The sequence below is a fragment of the Falco punctatus genome (assembly GCF_963210335.1).
Source record: "Falco punctatus genome assembly, chromosome: 6".
NCBI lineage: Eukaryota > Metazoa > Chordata > Aves > Falconiformes > Falconidae > Falco > Falco punctatus.
This window is the reverse complement of record NC_137585.1, coordinates 15,938,572-15,955,756: the sequence shown is the minus strand read 5'-3', so window position 1 is coordinate 15,955,756 and position 17,185 is coordinate 15,938,572. Positions and strand designations below refer to the sequence as shown.

Sequence of the window (17,185 nt, the reverse complement as noted above, 5' to 3'; positions counted from 1 at the left end):
TTAGCATATGGCTGTTTTGGAAAAGAAGGCGGCAAAAAGGAAAAGGTAAACAGCTTAGCAAATGAAAATGTTAGGTGGTGCCTTTACTAAAGCTTGTTTTTGTGGGGTTTGTAAATGAAGCTGAAAGGAACCCTCTGCAATGGGTACATTGTAGCTACTGCTGTCTTTGGTAGGAATCTTCCTTAGCAAAATGCAGTTGTTACAAGAAGCCACGAAAACCTGCATGAGTGGGAGTTCAGCATTTTCAGCTCAGTTTGTTTAACAAGGGACAGGAAATGTGCCTGGTGTCTTTTCTACCCAGCTTGTCATTAGCACCCACCAGCAGGTAGGGAATAAACTGTCAACCTGGAAGTGTCTGAATTATCTCTGATCAAGAGCAGGTGACACAAAAAATAATAGATGTAAAAGTGGTTGTTCTAAAGCTATGGACACATGTAGAAACACAGCCATACAACAGCTATTAGGCTGTGTGCTCCTGGGGAGGGCTTGGTCCTAGCCAAGGACTGAGCCAAGGCTACAGACTGCAGCAGTCTGTGTCTAGGAATAAAACCCCATGTATTTCGTAGAATCACAGAATCATTTAGGTTGGAAAAGACCTTTAAGATCATAAAGTCCAACCATTAATTTGTGTTGGAAGGACGTAATGGAATAAGAAAATACAGAATACTTTAAATAATAACATAAAAAAAGTAGTAGTAAGAAGTTGTAGGTCAGAAGTAGGAAAGAGTTGCTGCTTTAAGGTGGTTTTCAGGCAAATACTGATTAGATACTGCTAATGTCTGATGGATCTCAGTGCTGTAAAAAGTACTTGAAACGTTCAGCGTTTCTTGGGATTGTGCTGACACACCATGTCGGACTGTGGTCCTGCTGCAATTGGTGTTGGTCACTCTGAGGTCAGTGGTGGGAGGACCATGTTTGCGTGCAAAGAGCTGTTGAGCGTTCAGTGTTGATTTCTGCATGTGGACTGGCGTGAGCGTTGGTAAGTTTGGAGATCACACTGGAAGCAAGGAAGATGGGAAATGTATAGTCAGTATTGTGGTCTGATAGCTGAGGGCCATCATCTGCAGTGAGTCAACTGGCATCTTACATATATACTTCACACCAGCGATGCCCAGCCAAGAACAGGGTTTCAAAGATTTATACCTAAGGTTGACTTTGCATTTCGAGAACTCTTGGAGTAAAAAGCGAATCATGTTCTAAAGTCTTCTAGGGAACAAAGTTTAAACAAAATATTGTTAAATTTACATGCAAGCAGAAAAAAATAGCCATTAGACAAAAAAATTAAACTTAAAGGGTAAAGAGGGCTTGTGGAGACAAAGAGGGAAATAGGTTTAGCAAGTTGCTGCCTGTTAGGGAATGAAAGAAAAAAATCCCTGAGTTGCAAACTCATCAAAAACACAGTTGTTAATTGAAAAGCTGACAGACCTGTAACTACAGCAGCGCTTCTGGCCGCCACTATAATAAATGTAACTGTACATTTAGAGTAATTTGCTAATTTGCCTAAGTAACACCCACAGACAGCAACATGACATAAATACATTAGTGGAAGCAACAACTATAACCAGCTCGTACAGGTTCTTGGCTGCTAGATGGATGGATCAGATGAGCTGGAAAAGATTTACAAAACAGAACAGAAATGGAATTGTTAACAATACTGCGGCATTTTCTTTATTTTCCTATTTCCCAAGAATGCTTTAAGGCCTGTAGATGCCCATACATATTGTAGCATGTAAGTAACATTTTTAACTTGTGTGTGCACGTGTGTACACACCTGGAAAACTTGTAGAGATGGAGTACACATCTGTAAAATGCTAAGCATTTTAAAAAAAAAAAAACCAACAACATTTACATCTCACGTATTCTTTCAGGTAAATAATTGAATCTCCAGCATCCACTGTGTAATTTACAATATCTGAGAAGACTTTCTGTTAATAAATATTCTAAAGGCACCTGTGTGTTGGGTCCACAGGAAAGACTGGAACCTGTACAATCATTGTTCCTAATACAGTTGTTACAGCTATCGGAAACTTATGCTGCAGAGTCACCCAAATCTTTTCATTTGGCAAATAATGAGTTCAGCCACATGGCATCTCCTCTGGGCTAGCACTGCTTTTGGTCTTCTGTTTCCATAACTGAATCCTACTCATGCCAACTTTTGCCATTGTGTATTGACTGGTGTTTTACATTTTCTAAATATCCTACCTCTAGGTAGGCTTGGGATCTTTACTAAAAGTTTCTATGTTATCAAAACCACATTTTAAAAATAAAAAATTACAAGGTTGCTGCTATGTAAGGTGGGTCTCATTTTCAATGAAGTATTTCTTTCTGGTCCCAGTCCTCCGTTCTGATCGTCTTCATCCTGATGCAAATTAATAGTACAGAAACAAAGCCAATGAATACAGCTTTACACAGTTTCTGCCTTTTTTCCCTCTCAGATACGCTTAGAAAGTTTCTGTTAAGCTCTTTCAGGCAGGTGATAACCTGCTCTCAAGGGCAAAATCCAGCTGATAGCCAAATGTGGAGTCAGGTGGAAAGTTTCATTTGCAGTGCTGCTCTCAGGAAGAATCCACATCTGTGGGCATATATGTGCTTGCCTTCAGCAGGAGGTTGTTGTAAGGTTTTTCACTAAATACAGGTTGTAAAATATTCTTGACCATGAGTCACTTTAAATTATAGTCCATGGATCCAAGAAAGTCACTGAGAAAATGGAGCAGGAAAAAAAATGTGGGATAGAGGCGAACTGCAAGACTTCTCTGTGGGATGTGGAGAGCTAAACCCAATCCCTGTCTTGCTTAAAGGCTTGATCTTAATGCCAGGGCAAAGGTGGCAGCAGACCCCTCTGGCTTACCCAAGTTCTGAGTCTGTAAGGACCCGCTCAGTACAAGCTGATAGAGACCACAGCTCTGGGAGAAGGCGGCTGATGTTATTTTATGAAGCGTTATGGCTGATCTTCTTTGAACCCTAATTTCTGTCAAAGAGTTATCATCACTGTCACAGTAAGTGATACTTGCAGCACAAATGGCAATTAACCAGAAGTAAATAGTAGAGCAGAAGTCTGCAGACAGGTTTTTAAGGTTGATGAGTTGAAAGTAGTTTCAACACATTAATGCTAAGCATTCTAAATCACAGCATGCCCTGAAAAAGACTGTAATGTAATTTACCTGAAATTGCCAGGAATTACAGTAACACGTAGTAGGGATATGCTCAATTGTTTCAAATATGTCTGTGTATTATAGGAATCGATAATAGTTTGTGAGTGTGTCTTTTTTTCTTTGATCAGATTTTCCATAAAACAAATAATTTGTTTGTTTTTCACTGTTTTAGGTAGCCTGCCCTATGAATACAAGATTGTGATAGCAGGAAATCATGAATTGACCTTTGACCAGGAATTCATGGCTGACTTAATCAAGCAGGACTTTTACTATTTCCCCTCTGTTTCTAAGCTGAAGCCAGAGAGCTATGAAAATGTACAGTCTCTTCTAACAAACTGCATCTATCTTCAAGACTCTGAAGTGACGGTGAGGGGATTCAGAATATATGGCTCCCCTTGGTAAGCAGGTTTTTAAGCATACATAAAAAAAATATTGTTGATTGCTATCACATCAGCCATTTTGTATGCATCTGCTATATTTGGATTGCTGTGTTAGGAAGAAAAGTAATACTCAGATTGATAAAGTTTTTATATTTTCTTGTAATGAGTCATTCCTGTGACAAACTAATGTGCTTGTACTATGGTTATTGTTAGCAAATAGTGATGGGAGAACGAAAAGATAGTGGGCTCTTTAAACTCTCAGCCAGGAGCAGTTCTCTAACATATAGTCCATGCAGGGGGTTTTTGTGTCCAAAAGTATGTTTTCTATACTTAGTGAATCTATATAAGTACAGGTTAATTTTATTGCAGGGGTACATTCTTTTGACAATTTCCATCCTACAGATATTAAGGTTCATTACTGTATATCGTAGTCATATAACACAGGATGCTTGTGTCAGTATTTGTTCAGGCTTTTTTTTTTTTTTTACATATCCCTCAGAATCTTACTTTCTTTTATACAGTAATAGCTTTCCTCAAGGTATAGTTGAACTTCTAAACTAAAGTCAACAGATCAGTGGCTAGTATTCAATGGATTTTGCTCTACTGCATAGGGTGAACACTTAGAACTCTGTGACAGTATGGGATGTGACAGATGGGCTTTGGCTTCCTGACCTCCACTTGGACCTCCTATGTGCTGCTTCTGTGTCTCTTTACTTATATTACTTGACTACTATGTTATTTTCGCTAACAGGACTGTAAATTGGGTCTTTTATGAGCATTTGGTGTACATTTAAAATAAGTAAAAATTTATTTCAAAAGGCAGGTTTTTAAGGGAATCTGTTATTCATCCTTTTAAAATCACATCAGGCTGGAATGTAGCAAACAAGTTGTCAAACCTGATGCATATACCCCAATGTGAATTTTCAGTGTGAATAAACTGTGAAATCTCTTGGATTTTTTTTTTTTTTAATGAAAATTGGCATTTTCCCATTTGGTTACTTGAGATGGGTGTTAATTTTCTCTGAGCTTATTATTCTACATTTGTCTACATTAAATAGCTTCCCTCTTAAATGCGCCCTTCTCTCCCTCCCTCTTAGATCTCCAGATCTTTCTGGGTTTTTTTTTCAACCTACCCACCTGCTGTGTTGTAGTTCATCTGCCTCTTGTGTCTACTGTGTATTCAATCAATGTACAATTTACTTCATTTTCCAAATTATTAGGGAAGATATTAGATGGTATCAGTCCCAATATTAACTTCTGAGAAATGCCACTTGGCATCTCTTCCCATTTTGATGTTCAACTGTAAATACTGTAATTATGTTCTGTTTACAATATGTCTGGCAACTTCATATCTTCATTGCAATATTCGTAACCAGGCACCATATTTCCAGTGTCAGTAATAATTTTCCAGGCTGTAAAGTACCAAAAGTCTCATTAAAGGCTAGATAAATTAAATTAAAGCAAAATGCTGTCTATAAAGTAGCACTAAGTAGAGGCTAAAGGAAACCACTTGAACTTTCTGTGTATGATTAGATCTGTAAAAATCTGTTGAGAAAACTTTTGTCCGCCCACTAACCCAGAAATAATATTTCTGTAAAATCAGATCTGCCGCATTTCCTTTGTGCGTTAATCTTGTCATTTTGCACAAGTTGTCTAAGCTCTCTGGTATGACCCGTTCTTCATGAAAAAAGATTGCTTTCCATCTTTTATGTGTCTTCGGGTTATATCTAAACTTCCACACTACATGTTTCACAGTGTTGCTAACTCATCTCCCACCCCCTTATGGTCCTGGAAGATAAGTGTTGTAAGGTCCTTTGAAAATCTTTGCTTACTCCATATGGGAGAGAGTCTTGATGAAAGTCTTCCAGCCAAAATGGTTTTTTTGCTGGTTATTATGCAATGCTGAATGAAGTTTCCATGCTAATTGATGTCATGTCCAGTGGAAACAGCAGCAACCACAATAATAGCAGTAATAATTTGCTCTTCATTAGTCTGTCAGACCGCAGATGCAGAAGTAACAAAAGTCACATCAGCCAGTCCACCAGTCAGAAAACTTAGGGTGAGAAACAGCTATTTTGTGTGGGTTAAACTAGCTGCCTGCTAGATTGAAGGATGTGGTACAGGTCTGTGCCTACTCTTCACTACTGTTCTTTAGCATTTCTTCTTGTTTCTATACTTCATTCACCCTGAAAAGGAGGCATGTCATAGCCTCTCTGGGAAATAAATCTCAGTTTCTTTCCATGTCATAGTAATGTAATCTCTAAAAAACTAGAACTTCTGTGAACTTCCCATGGTGAATCTTTTTTTGCCCTTGCATCATGAAGCCAGTCTTTTGGAAATCCTTATGAACCTCGTAAAGACTTTAAAATTTAGAGTTCTTTAAGATTTCAGAACTCAGTAAGAAAGCTAAATTTCATGCAGTTGCTTGTTCGGTATCCTAAAATATTTTTCTTTTCCAGCTTTGAAAATATGCATCTAGCTTGTTTGAATGGATTTGTTTAATTGGAGAACTCCTAATTACAGTTTATGTTTGTTGTCCATATATGACTATTTAATGAGAAGGTCAGCTACCTAGAAATTAAAAGACTGGGGCCCCAGATCCTGCCTTTTTGTTTCTGGTTACAGCCCTGACCTTCTATCTTACGTTGCCCTTTGTAAAAAGATGTACAAGCTAGAGATATCCCTCCTTTATAAAACAGCTTCATCAATAGTTGCAAAGTACTTTGAGAACACTAAAGTCTGAGTGAATGCCTACCTGCATTAACTTAGAGTGTTTACCTGTAGACATCTGTGTTTTATATGACCTGTACACAATTAAATTCGACTTCTGCTTACCATGTTTTGGTTGCACAGTAAATCATGAGAGCTTGATTGGTTTGCATTGCGTGCCAGTCTCTAAGGCCTTTTAAATACATACCATTTGTGTGTGGTTAAATATTTTCAATAGCAATTGGGTATTTTGACCTCTATTATTATCTAAAACTCAGCGGTTATTTTTAATTGCATAGAAGAAATGGGACACTTTTGTCTCAGAAACCAATACTCGTAACTCTCCTGGGCTCCAAGGGCAAGATTTCAAGTGCCAGATTGAGCCTCTACTCACTAACGAAAATTTAACTGCCTTAAATGTTAATTATGCTAGTATTATCATCAGGCAGGGAGCAGCCATTTTGAAATGCAAGCTGCAAAGCACAAAAGCTGCTATTTAGGAATTTGTATTTGCAGCACGGGTTTCTTGGACCACGGATCATGAGTATAGATCAGGAGGGAGAGGAAGTATAAAAGCATTAGATGCTTCATGGAAAACTTGGAATACCAAGATATTAAATGTGTCCAGAGCAACCTTGAATTTTAAGGGTGGCTGTGTTTGGCCTAGAGGACTCATACTTTTGACAGTCCACCATACAGTGTTGGTTTTCAGATCCGAATGAGCAGGGCATCAGTGAGAATGCAGTGTGCTGCTTTATAGTGTAACTCAGATGCTGGGAGCTGTTGGATTTTTCCCCCGTATGAATCCTGGACACCATGTTTTTTTTAAATAAAAAGCTAGGCACAGAAAGATGGACTGTGGGTTTCATCCCAGCAAAACCCAGGACATGGCCAGAACATATTCGCGGACCTGGAAGCAATTTTGTGTAGAGACTAGTCATAGTCTGCTATGAATGTAAAACAAATACTTTGGTGCTTCGATAGCGTTTATTGTAAATTGGAAAGCATCTGGTTGGACAGTACTTTTAAAAAACCTTATTTATTCTGGACTACTATGAGAAAAGTCAAATTGACAGATTGAATAACCCAAATAATTCTATATAATGTATTTTTGACTGCTAAGCCTTCCCAAGGGTGAAGCCATTTTCCTAAGGGGTTTAAGTTGTTTTTCAGTAACATACATAAGTCATAACATAGAAGTAAAAATACGGCAAGCAGGAACACCAGAGAGGTGGCAGAGAATCCATCCTTTGGTGTTTTCAAGACTTGGCTGGACAGTCGTGGCTGACCAGGTGTAGTGCTGGTGAGTGGTAGGGAGTGCTAGGTTGGACTGAAGACCTCCAAAGGTCCCTTTTGAGCAATGTTTCTGTGATTCTGTCAGTCCCACTATGGAGCTAGAGCTAGGTGTCAGTGTTGATACCTGAAATGAACAGGTATCAACAAAATCCTTACACTAGGGAGCTTTGTGGATGATATCAAACTCTCCACAAGCAGTAAATAAATGGTCCTGACAGGTGACTGGGAAGATGAGAAGCCAAGATAATAGTGGAAATTTTAATTTGGATTTGAAGCAGAAGGTCTTTCTGTGTCATCAGGCCGAGTATTATCTCTATGATGATGTCGTTCATGGAACCATATAAATAAATGATTACTGAGTGTTTCAGTTACGGATTTTCTATTATAGTTCATTACTCCCACAATGTGTTATTATTTTGCAGGTAAGAGTTTTAGTGTTAGCTACAGCTGGAATGAAGATGGGCTATACAATCCACTTGTGCCTCTGTGCTGCTAAAGGTTTTAATTGCACAATTGCACACTGTTTGCACAAAACCCCCTGATGCATTCAGTACACAAGATCTGCTGTGCTTGCTGAATCAGTCAACTATATATTATTCCTTTCACAGTCATTATTCAGAATGGCCATATAAAAATAAATGCCTGTAATGGTACATGTACAGTTTTGCATCAACCTGAGAACACCTCTCTGAGGTTCATACTTGCATGTGTGATCCTGAGTGTTGCTACGTCTGCTTCTCTGCTGCACAAAATTCCAGTAATGGACTCTGCCCCACTATGTTTTTTCCATTGAGTTTTTTACAACTCCGTGAGTAAGTAACTTGGCTCTCTGTTCTCCTGCTGTGTGCAATAACTAATGGTAAGACCTGGAGATGAATAAATTGACCTCTGATCAATAATCAGAAGCTATTTGTGTCTGGCAAAGGTTATACTGATTGTTCCCTCAATGTCCAATATTGCACCCCTGCCTCAAATTTATAAAAAAGGTGTTCATCTGCAGAACAGCTATTCTGTGTGTATATGCTGATCTTGTGGAAAATGGCAGGAATTCTGTTTTCTGTTTAAAGGTGGATTATTGTGTGTTAATGGCAGGGTAAGAGTACACATTTTACTTGACATAGCAAGGGAAATGCAAGTGACAGAAAGAAAACGTCTTCCTAGCCAATGAAGTTCCATAATGCTTCTAAGCAGCTGTACACAACTGCAGGAGAAACTTTGGTCCTCCTGCTTTCAAACATGCATCCAAGGTTGCAGGAGAGCATTTTGTCTCTTCCAGTCCTTTTTTTTGATTTTCTGCAATGTAGGAAAGGAAGGGACAATCAAAGCCCTCTTGCCAAACATATGACAATTCCATTATTCTAAATGACTTATCGGCCAGGGTAGCTTAAAGAAGCTCTTTAGGATGAGATTGCCTCCAGACTCATTATCCAGAGAGTGGATTTTTGCTTGGCTTTGATTGGAGAGATCTCTTCCTGTGAAACAGAACCTAATTTTTCTTTTTGCAGAATTACAGGTTTTTTTCTAGTGTCTATGTATTCTCATTTCCTCCTTCATTCTTTTGTTATAGGCCATCTGGAAGTTCAGAAACTTTCATTTCCCAGTCAGGGAAAATGGGAGAGTGAAGATTAGTATCAGCCTAGAAAGACATTTGTGACCATTTGTCCTGAAGTAACAGATGCCCCAGGCTGGACCTCTGCATTTTTGTAGCTTCTTTCTAATGCAACAGTGTGGCCCCCACATGTTTACACATGGGCCATCAGCTCTCATACAACATGGTTGATCAGATAATGGGAAGCTGAGTGAAGAAAGTTGGGTGCGTGTATGTGCGGAGTGTTTTTTTCCTGTTCAAGTACTGTTCTTACTGAGTTTAGCATTCTGGACCAGGGCCATTCAGAGAGCTCTGGCTATGTCAGAGACGGCTGAATTCCTTCCAGTGCAAAAGACGTGATGAACCTGTAGGTTGCATTAGTGAGTATCAGCCACCAGCTCAGCCCAAAGCAGCCTTGACAGGGAGCTTATTCTCCAAATCCTTATCCCACTTTCTTGTGAGGGCTGGAAATTTGTTCTAATCTGTTGGCGCTTTTCTTAGTGTGCTGCAGCTATTGCAGTGTGCAGCTGAGTGTCTTTTATGCAAGCTGTATCGTCCAGTGTGATCAGTACTGTTTAGCTATAGGTGTGTAACTCTCATCTGGTTTGTTATTTTCTTGTCTGATTTGTTTTTTCATCACAGAGTAGGTGCGTTTGTCATACTTGCTCTCAAATGTTGTCTCCTTAATGTGTGTGTGTGCGCGTGCGTGCGCGTGCACATGTACACTTTGGATAGAAAGACTGGTAACTTCCATGTGTAATTGAGGTAGTTTCGTAGAACACGCAAAGGGCAAAGTGAGGCAGACTTATTTTTGTTCCACACAGACTCCAGACCACCCATACCCTAGGTCTCCGTTTCAGTGCTTTCCTCCTCCATCTTTTCAAGAACAGCTATAATAGTCTCTTTCATTCCTCACTGAACTCAGTTTCCATCAGTAAAATAATGTAGCAAAGATTTATAGTTAATTTCATGAGAGGGACACACTTTCATTTTGCCAGTGATGAATCATCTAATGTTTACTTTCCCAGACCTTGTACAAATCTTTACCGTCATTGAGGTGAACATCAATTAAAATGAAACTGTATTAAAATAAAATATTGACTTCATTTAACATAATATACCTCCCAAGCTGGGAGCGTGGCTTCCAGATAGAGCAGCAGCAGCAGCAGTGCAGGATGTTAATATTGCAAGTTTCGTGCCCGGCAAAATTCACAGAAAATAATAACTTCTGCCTCAGTGTGACCACTGTGATTCTTAGTTCTTATGCCCCCTTTCAAATCTGCAAAAAAGCTATTCCGTGCCTTGCACATGACGTGAAATATATAGGGACTCAAAAATTTGTGTTACTGGACAAAGCCATACTAGAAGTTTTCTAAGGAAAATATAGCTGATGCTCCTATGTTTATCTTCTTTCTGCACCCTCACTTGGTCAAAAAGATAAAAACACAAATAACTAAACAGCAAAGGATTCTGTACTGTTTTTTGAAGCTATAAAATATCACTCTAAAATTCTTGCAGTCCTCAGATTAAGTAGATTTTTGAGCAGGTGGCTTCTTTTCATGTCTAGCTCTGCCAGTGCTATAGTCTTGTACAGATGGATGTGGTAATGTTGGATGTGAACATATTACAGAACGCTGGGTTTTGTTAGCTCAGAAACTTGTTTTAAAAATGGTAGATGTTCCCTGGTTTTTAAAGTTGGGAACTATTTTGGAGGGTTTTTTAGTTAGTGACTTTGAGGCAGGCAATGTGAGTAATTTAGGTAGTCTGACGTGGTTGCTGAAGAAGATAAAATTCATGACTGGGAATAATAGACATCACTCATTATTTAGAACTGCAGTATCTCAAGTTTCAGAAATTTTGGTGAGAAGGTTGCCATCCAAGCCTACCTGATGTGGCTGCATTACTATGGTTAGAGTCCTGAAGATGTTTTATTTCAGGAATTCAGTAAAAGGTAGGTAAGATGTGACAGGTGTGTAAGAAATAGCAATATGTTTAGAAGAGAGAAAACAAAATTAATCATCCTGCTAAAATATATTAATTAACAGTCTGAGGCACATAGATACAGGTTTAATTGTATTTTAATAGAATGCTGGAGTGATATTTTTATTTCCTCTTCCATACTTATCAGAAAGCATTTTCAATTTTGGAAAGTGCTACTTCTAAAAACACTTAAAACCACAATACACTGTAGTTTAGTTTGCAGCATATGGAGAACATAAGAATGATTTTCCCTGCAAAATGATTTTGATCTATTAAATTCAGCTGTTCAGGGAAGGTGGTGGGGAGAAATGTAGGATGTTGAACTCATGAAGTGTGAAAGGTTTTCCAGTGGCAGCAAGTGAGACTTAAGCGTGTGTTCTGGCTGTTTTAGCATCAGAAACAGATTGGTGGATCATTTTTATTCTCATTTTTTCTTTCCCTCTAATGGCACTTTGCTAAAATTGGTGCATTTGACGTGATAAACATCTTGGAAAGTGGGGGTTTTTTATATGACTTGGAAATACAGGAAAGGTGAGTCTCATTCAGTAGACACTAGGTATACAGGTGCTGTTGCTCATGTGAACAATCATACTGAATTCAGGAGAGGTCTTTTTAATGAACACTGCAGTACAAATTAAGTGACTGAAATGAATTAGCAAGAATCATTAACATTGCTGAAAAAAAGTTTATGGAACAAAATAAAAATTCTCTAGACTCCAAGTGAATTTTCTGTAGCGTGTTAAAGGAACACAGTTGTTGTTAACTAATTAAACTCTGTAATAGGTGTGTGAGCGAATGAAAATGTAAACTGAACTACAGCTATTGTAGCCCATAAATATCATCAGACCAATGTGATAAATTCTAGTTGTTATGTGCTTCTGAGAAATTTTATTTTTCCATTTCCCACAAGATTTTTTTAAAGTCACAGCAGTTTAGAATATCCCTTTTTTCTTTTCTTATTAACAAATGTTCCAGAAAATGTTTTCCCAATGTTGCCTGGGGCTGAGGGGTCTGGAACAGTTCAATCCTAGAATTGTCACAATAGAGGAAAACCAGTAGGACAAACACCTTTGCATGCTGCTTGCTTGTCCATGTTTGTGTATTGGGGATATGGATCAATTCTCTAACGCATTTCACAGTGACCTCTTGCAGAGTGAGCTGAATTAGTTACTGAAGCCAAAGATGCTTTGCGGGCACTTGCAGTTGTGTTCCTCCACTGTGTTTGTACAAGTATGCAGGACGTTACAATGCCTGTGTATGTATGCATGTATGCTGAACATAGGCCAGAAGTTACGTTGATTTCACGCAATGTTTTTGGGCAAGTCCATCTGAACACATTGTGCAGCCTTATATTTCTGTATGTGAGTGGGGATTTGCATTTACTTGTTTTGCTGCAATGTTTCTAGCCTTAGTTAAATCTGGAAGCAGTCAAAAAATATATTGCTTTGGTTTAATTAGTTTGATAGAAAAACATCCTTTCTTGGGCAGTAATTATTAGTTGTGTATTATTAAAAGGAAGTAATTCACATTCAGTTACTTAGCAGAAATAATTGAATCTTCTGATCCAGTAAACTAGCTCACTTTGGATTCAGCTGGTTTTTAATTTAAGACCTATAGAAGAGGAGACCTGTAATCTCACTACAGGGAATTGGCTTCACTTTCCTGCAGTTCATAAACCACAAGAGCGAAATTGCAATCCCCCACAGCAGTTTTCTCTTTATTTTTCACATTTGCTTGAAAGTTTAATTTTATGAGACAGAGCTGATTTTAAAGTTTAGAGGGTTGGTTTTTTTTTTTTTTTTGATGTTTTGGTGCGCTTTTTTTTTTGCATTTTTTTTCTGGAACAAAAGGACTACCAGCTCTATCTGTAGTCTGGGCTGTAGTCTCAGACAGCAGCAATTTGAGGATGTTTCAAAGATGTAAACACAGTTGGGTACTGTGATGAGCCCTTTGGCTATGTTCCAAGAGAAACACAAATAGCTAACTAGTTTGGACCAGATCTACATGGAGCTGATTCTCAGCTGGAGTAAATTGGCAGAGCTCCACCAGCTTTTGAGCCATTTACACCTGGTGAAGAATCAGCCTCCCTACTTCATGGTAGCTTGTATGTATGCATTTTCCATAGGTTTTTACAGAGTTGATGCGTTACTACATCAAGAAGTACGTGGTGACTTTGTGTTGTGCTTTACATGAAGAGCTGTAAATAGAGCCACCATCACAGGGGCTAATTGTTACACAGTTACTCGAGTTGTTTCTCTTTTCCCTGACCAGCTTTTATGGGGAAAAGTAATTTACCACTTGTTGTGAAGTTGTTTAACATCAGAATACTTCCTTTGGATTTTTTGTTCATATATTAGTTTTATTTAATAAATTAGCATCATTTAATAAGAATTAATATGAAGATTTTCTTCCATAGTCAGAAAGCAGAGTAAATTGGAACCAATATTACAATGCAGGGCTGCACCTGTGTGTCACGTATTTATAAATATGTAATTTACGTAAGTATATGATTTTTTTTTTAAAGGTTATCTCAGAATTCCTAGTTAGCTGAGTGATCATCCAGGTACTAAAGCTGTACCTTTTTGTTATAGACAGTTATGTTGCAGCAGTTGGTTTCTACTACTATACTGTGGGGTAAATTTAGGACTGCAGGAAAATATGACTTTGGAATTTGGGATTGCTTGGATGTTTTTCACTTCAGGTAGAAACATAGCATATGAAGTATCAGTATGTGCTTTTTTAAACAAGAAGTTCATCTGTTGCTAAATTGAAAACGTTAAAAATAATACAGTTTGTGCATATATGCACACGTGCTGTATTAATTTATTAGTTTTGGAAGCATTTTCATGCTTGTTTAACTCAAAATGGCTTTGAATTTTCTAAGGAAGAGAAGGTAAAAAACCAAAAAGGAAGGAAAAACAGAAGAGAACTGGCAAACAGTTAGTCCATATGGCCTAATTACTCCTGGTATTTTGAGAAGAGAATGTAAACCTGTTGAGTTACTAAACTGAGAAGTGGCTACTGTGAGGGCCTTTTCTATCAATTCTCAGTGCACCTACTATATATTCTATGTATTTTAGTCACGTTTCATCTAGGAGACTCCCTCCAGGAGCTGCACTGTAAAAAACCCTACAAGTGTAGCATCTCCATTTGAAGGGGTAGTCCATCTTCTCAGTTAGCAAACTTCTGCAAAGTCTTAAAGGACTATGGTAAACTCTACCTGGATATGTGAAATAACATTCTTTAGCTGTCTGGCCATTTGGTAGTGAAAAACTGTAAAGATGCCATGCATAAATGTGCCTCAAATTATTTTTCCTTATGGATTGGCCCATTCGTGGCAAGTTTTCCATTTGAAATGAAATGGTGACTGTGCTGTGGACAGAGGGGCTGTTAATTCCTTAGCTCTCTTAACCCTTCTTCTTTCTATGACTATCAGCAATCAGTATCTGAAGTACAGTCTGGATAACCTGGCTGTACCTATATTTTTACATACTGAGAATCAGAGAGACTGAGGGAGCAGACTGAGACATCAGGAACTCAAGACCTTAGCATTAAATCCTAAGACCGTACTGGAATTCTGTACAGTTCTACATCTGTACCCTCAGCATCAAATCTCTTGGCTAACTATTCCAAATTAGCTTTTACATTTGTTTGTTGGATGTATTTTATTATATTTTTAAAATACCACATGGTGTATTATAATTTGCCTCCCAGCAGAATTAAATAAACTATTTGCGTTTGGTGTTGGCATGTTTTAAATTCAGTCTTTCATTAATTTTTCTTCTTACCTGTTACCTTCTGTTTTCTTGTTATGAAGATAAAGTAGATTTCATTTTATTTTTCATTGTTTTGTAACAGATTAATGTTTAGAAATGATCAGTTCCTATTAGTCACAGCTCATTCTTTCTTCTTTTCAGTCAGAGATGTATGAAATCCTTTACTAAACAAAAGATGAATGATTTAGTGTGTAACTCAAATTGCAAAAGAAATAATTACTGACAAAGGGCCATATTCTGATTTTTATCCTCCTTTCCTTTTGTGAAAACAGTCATTTAATTTGATTCGGAGCTTTAAGAATGACAACCTTGGATGCAAAAACAAGTGTGGCAAAAAAACCAAGAACACAGCAGACTTCCCCATGGAAGGAACGTTGTTGGCTATGGCCAGCGGACTGATAGAGGATCTGAGCTCAATTTGCTGCTCACTGCAGCCTCCCAAACTAATGCTGCGGAAGCCATCGTGTGCCTTAGCACCTACATTCCCCTCCCTCCTGCTTTCTCCTTTCTACCTACTGAGCTGTACTTTGTGGCCGTGTGTTCCAGGGGATAATTTTACATGAGAGTAACTACCGTTTAGCATTTGTTAGTTTTAAAGTATGAGGTCTTAGCTTTCATTAAAAAATCCCTAGTTCCAATGTTATGATTGAATGAATCTAAGTTTCTTTTTTGTGTAATCTAATTCTTTTTGTATACTGCTTTTGTGCCTCTTCTCTAAAATCATACCACCCTTGTCTTGTCCTCTCACATGGAAGTTAATCATAATATAAGTCTCCTCATACTCAAAACTTAGGAAACCTGGTTTTCTTTAAATCTCAGTTATGCTGTTAAAATGTTCATATGCCAAGATGTTGAATGGTGTTACAAGGCCTGCAAACAAAGAGTGCCCTGCCAGTCCGTCTTAGCACTAATGGCCTAATAGCTAATTTCATCTCTTGCCTGCTTTTTACAGTCCTCTTGAACGCGAGGAATAAAAACCAGAAATATGTGTGCTATTTCACAACTACTATAGATGTTGAAACGGCCAGTACCCCACAAAAAAAAAAAAAAAAAGGGAACTTTCATGAATCGGTATTTGAGTAAAAAGTAGTAAAATACACAGTAAACTGGTTAGTTACTTATTGAGGAAAGTCTAAAAAGGCAATTAAAGAGATTGGGTAAATTCAGATAACACAGTGATGGGCAACATAAAAATATGAACACCTGAAGGATGTGAACACCAGGCAGACAAGGAAGGTACACATTGTATATAGTACTGTATACCGGTGTTCACAGCACTGTAACTAGTTATAATGGTAAGATTAAATCAAGACCAGGAGAACTTAGACATAAATATCCAACAGTGAGATTTCTTGGGCCTGGAAATCAAGGTATGTTGGAGTTTTGCCTGTGATTGCCACTGCCTCATCTGGCTGCTTTTTGGTGCTCCATGGCCCTTGAGCAGTCATTTTTACCAGTGTGACTTTTCAGCATTCGTAGTCTGGTTTTCTAAATACTGAATATGGGCAGCTCTGCAATTGTCAGGAGGGGGAGCAGGAATGAGAAGACTGATTTGGTCCATTTTCCCACTGAGCTTCTTTACAGTCACCAGCCAATTACCTGTTTATTTCTCGGTAGGAGACAAAAGACAACTGTTGTGGAGTAAAGACTGGAGCAACTTTCATGTGTTTGTGAACCTTTGAAATTTTTGTAAGCTAAGGAATTCTAGTGAGAGAACTTGCCTTTCAGCTGCAAAAAAGATTTATGTAGGAAACTTTACAGAAATGAGGAGGTACAATGATCTGTGCATTGTGGTTTAGTTGTGTATTTTTTGCTACTAAGGTGTTTGCAAGATGCTGCCCACCAATCCCTTTGATACACCAATAGCTATTCAGTTGGCTGCCAACCATAGCACTTTGGAGGTATTGGACTATGAAAGGGAGTTTTCCCGTGAAGTCAAAGAGAGCAATTGCATGCCTGCTGGTGGCAAGATTTGTCTTATTCAGCTGGACAACTTAGACGCAGCTGTTGCAGTAAATCTTGCAGTCCTGAATTTTTTGCAGTAGCTGACACCCCACAAGCACTACGGGCAGTACCATGGTGTAATATCTCTTTGGCTGCCTTGCTGTGTTCATTTGTAGCTGATGACCAAGTACTGTGGAGGGTGCCCTTGAGCTGGTAAGTGTACAGAGAGGAAGGAATCCATTCTTTAAGTTAAAATGTTCAAATTGAATCCAAGTAATGGAGAATTGGATTTCACTCTCTTCATTGCTTGTAGTAGAAAAATCCATGCACATTGATAATTTTCCCCAGTCAAGTATCCTT

General features: G+C 38.3%; 1 protein-coding gene across 5 annotated transcripts in view; it reads left to right on the top strand.

The window, feature by feature from the left end:
• Positions 1 to 17,185, top strand: part of MPPED1 (metallophosphoesterase domain containing 1) — an 89,094-nt gene that overhangs the window by 58,935 nt on the left and 12,974 nt on the right. For all 5 annotated transcript variants that reach the window (XM_080390981.1, XM_080390979.1, XM_080390980.1 and 2 more), the window contains one exon: positions 3,329 to 3,550. In XM_080390981.1, coding sequence (XP_080247107.1) covers positions 3,329 to 3,550 — 222 coding nt within the window. The remainder of the gene's footprint in view (positions 1 to 3,328; positions 3,551 to 17,185) is intronic.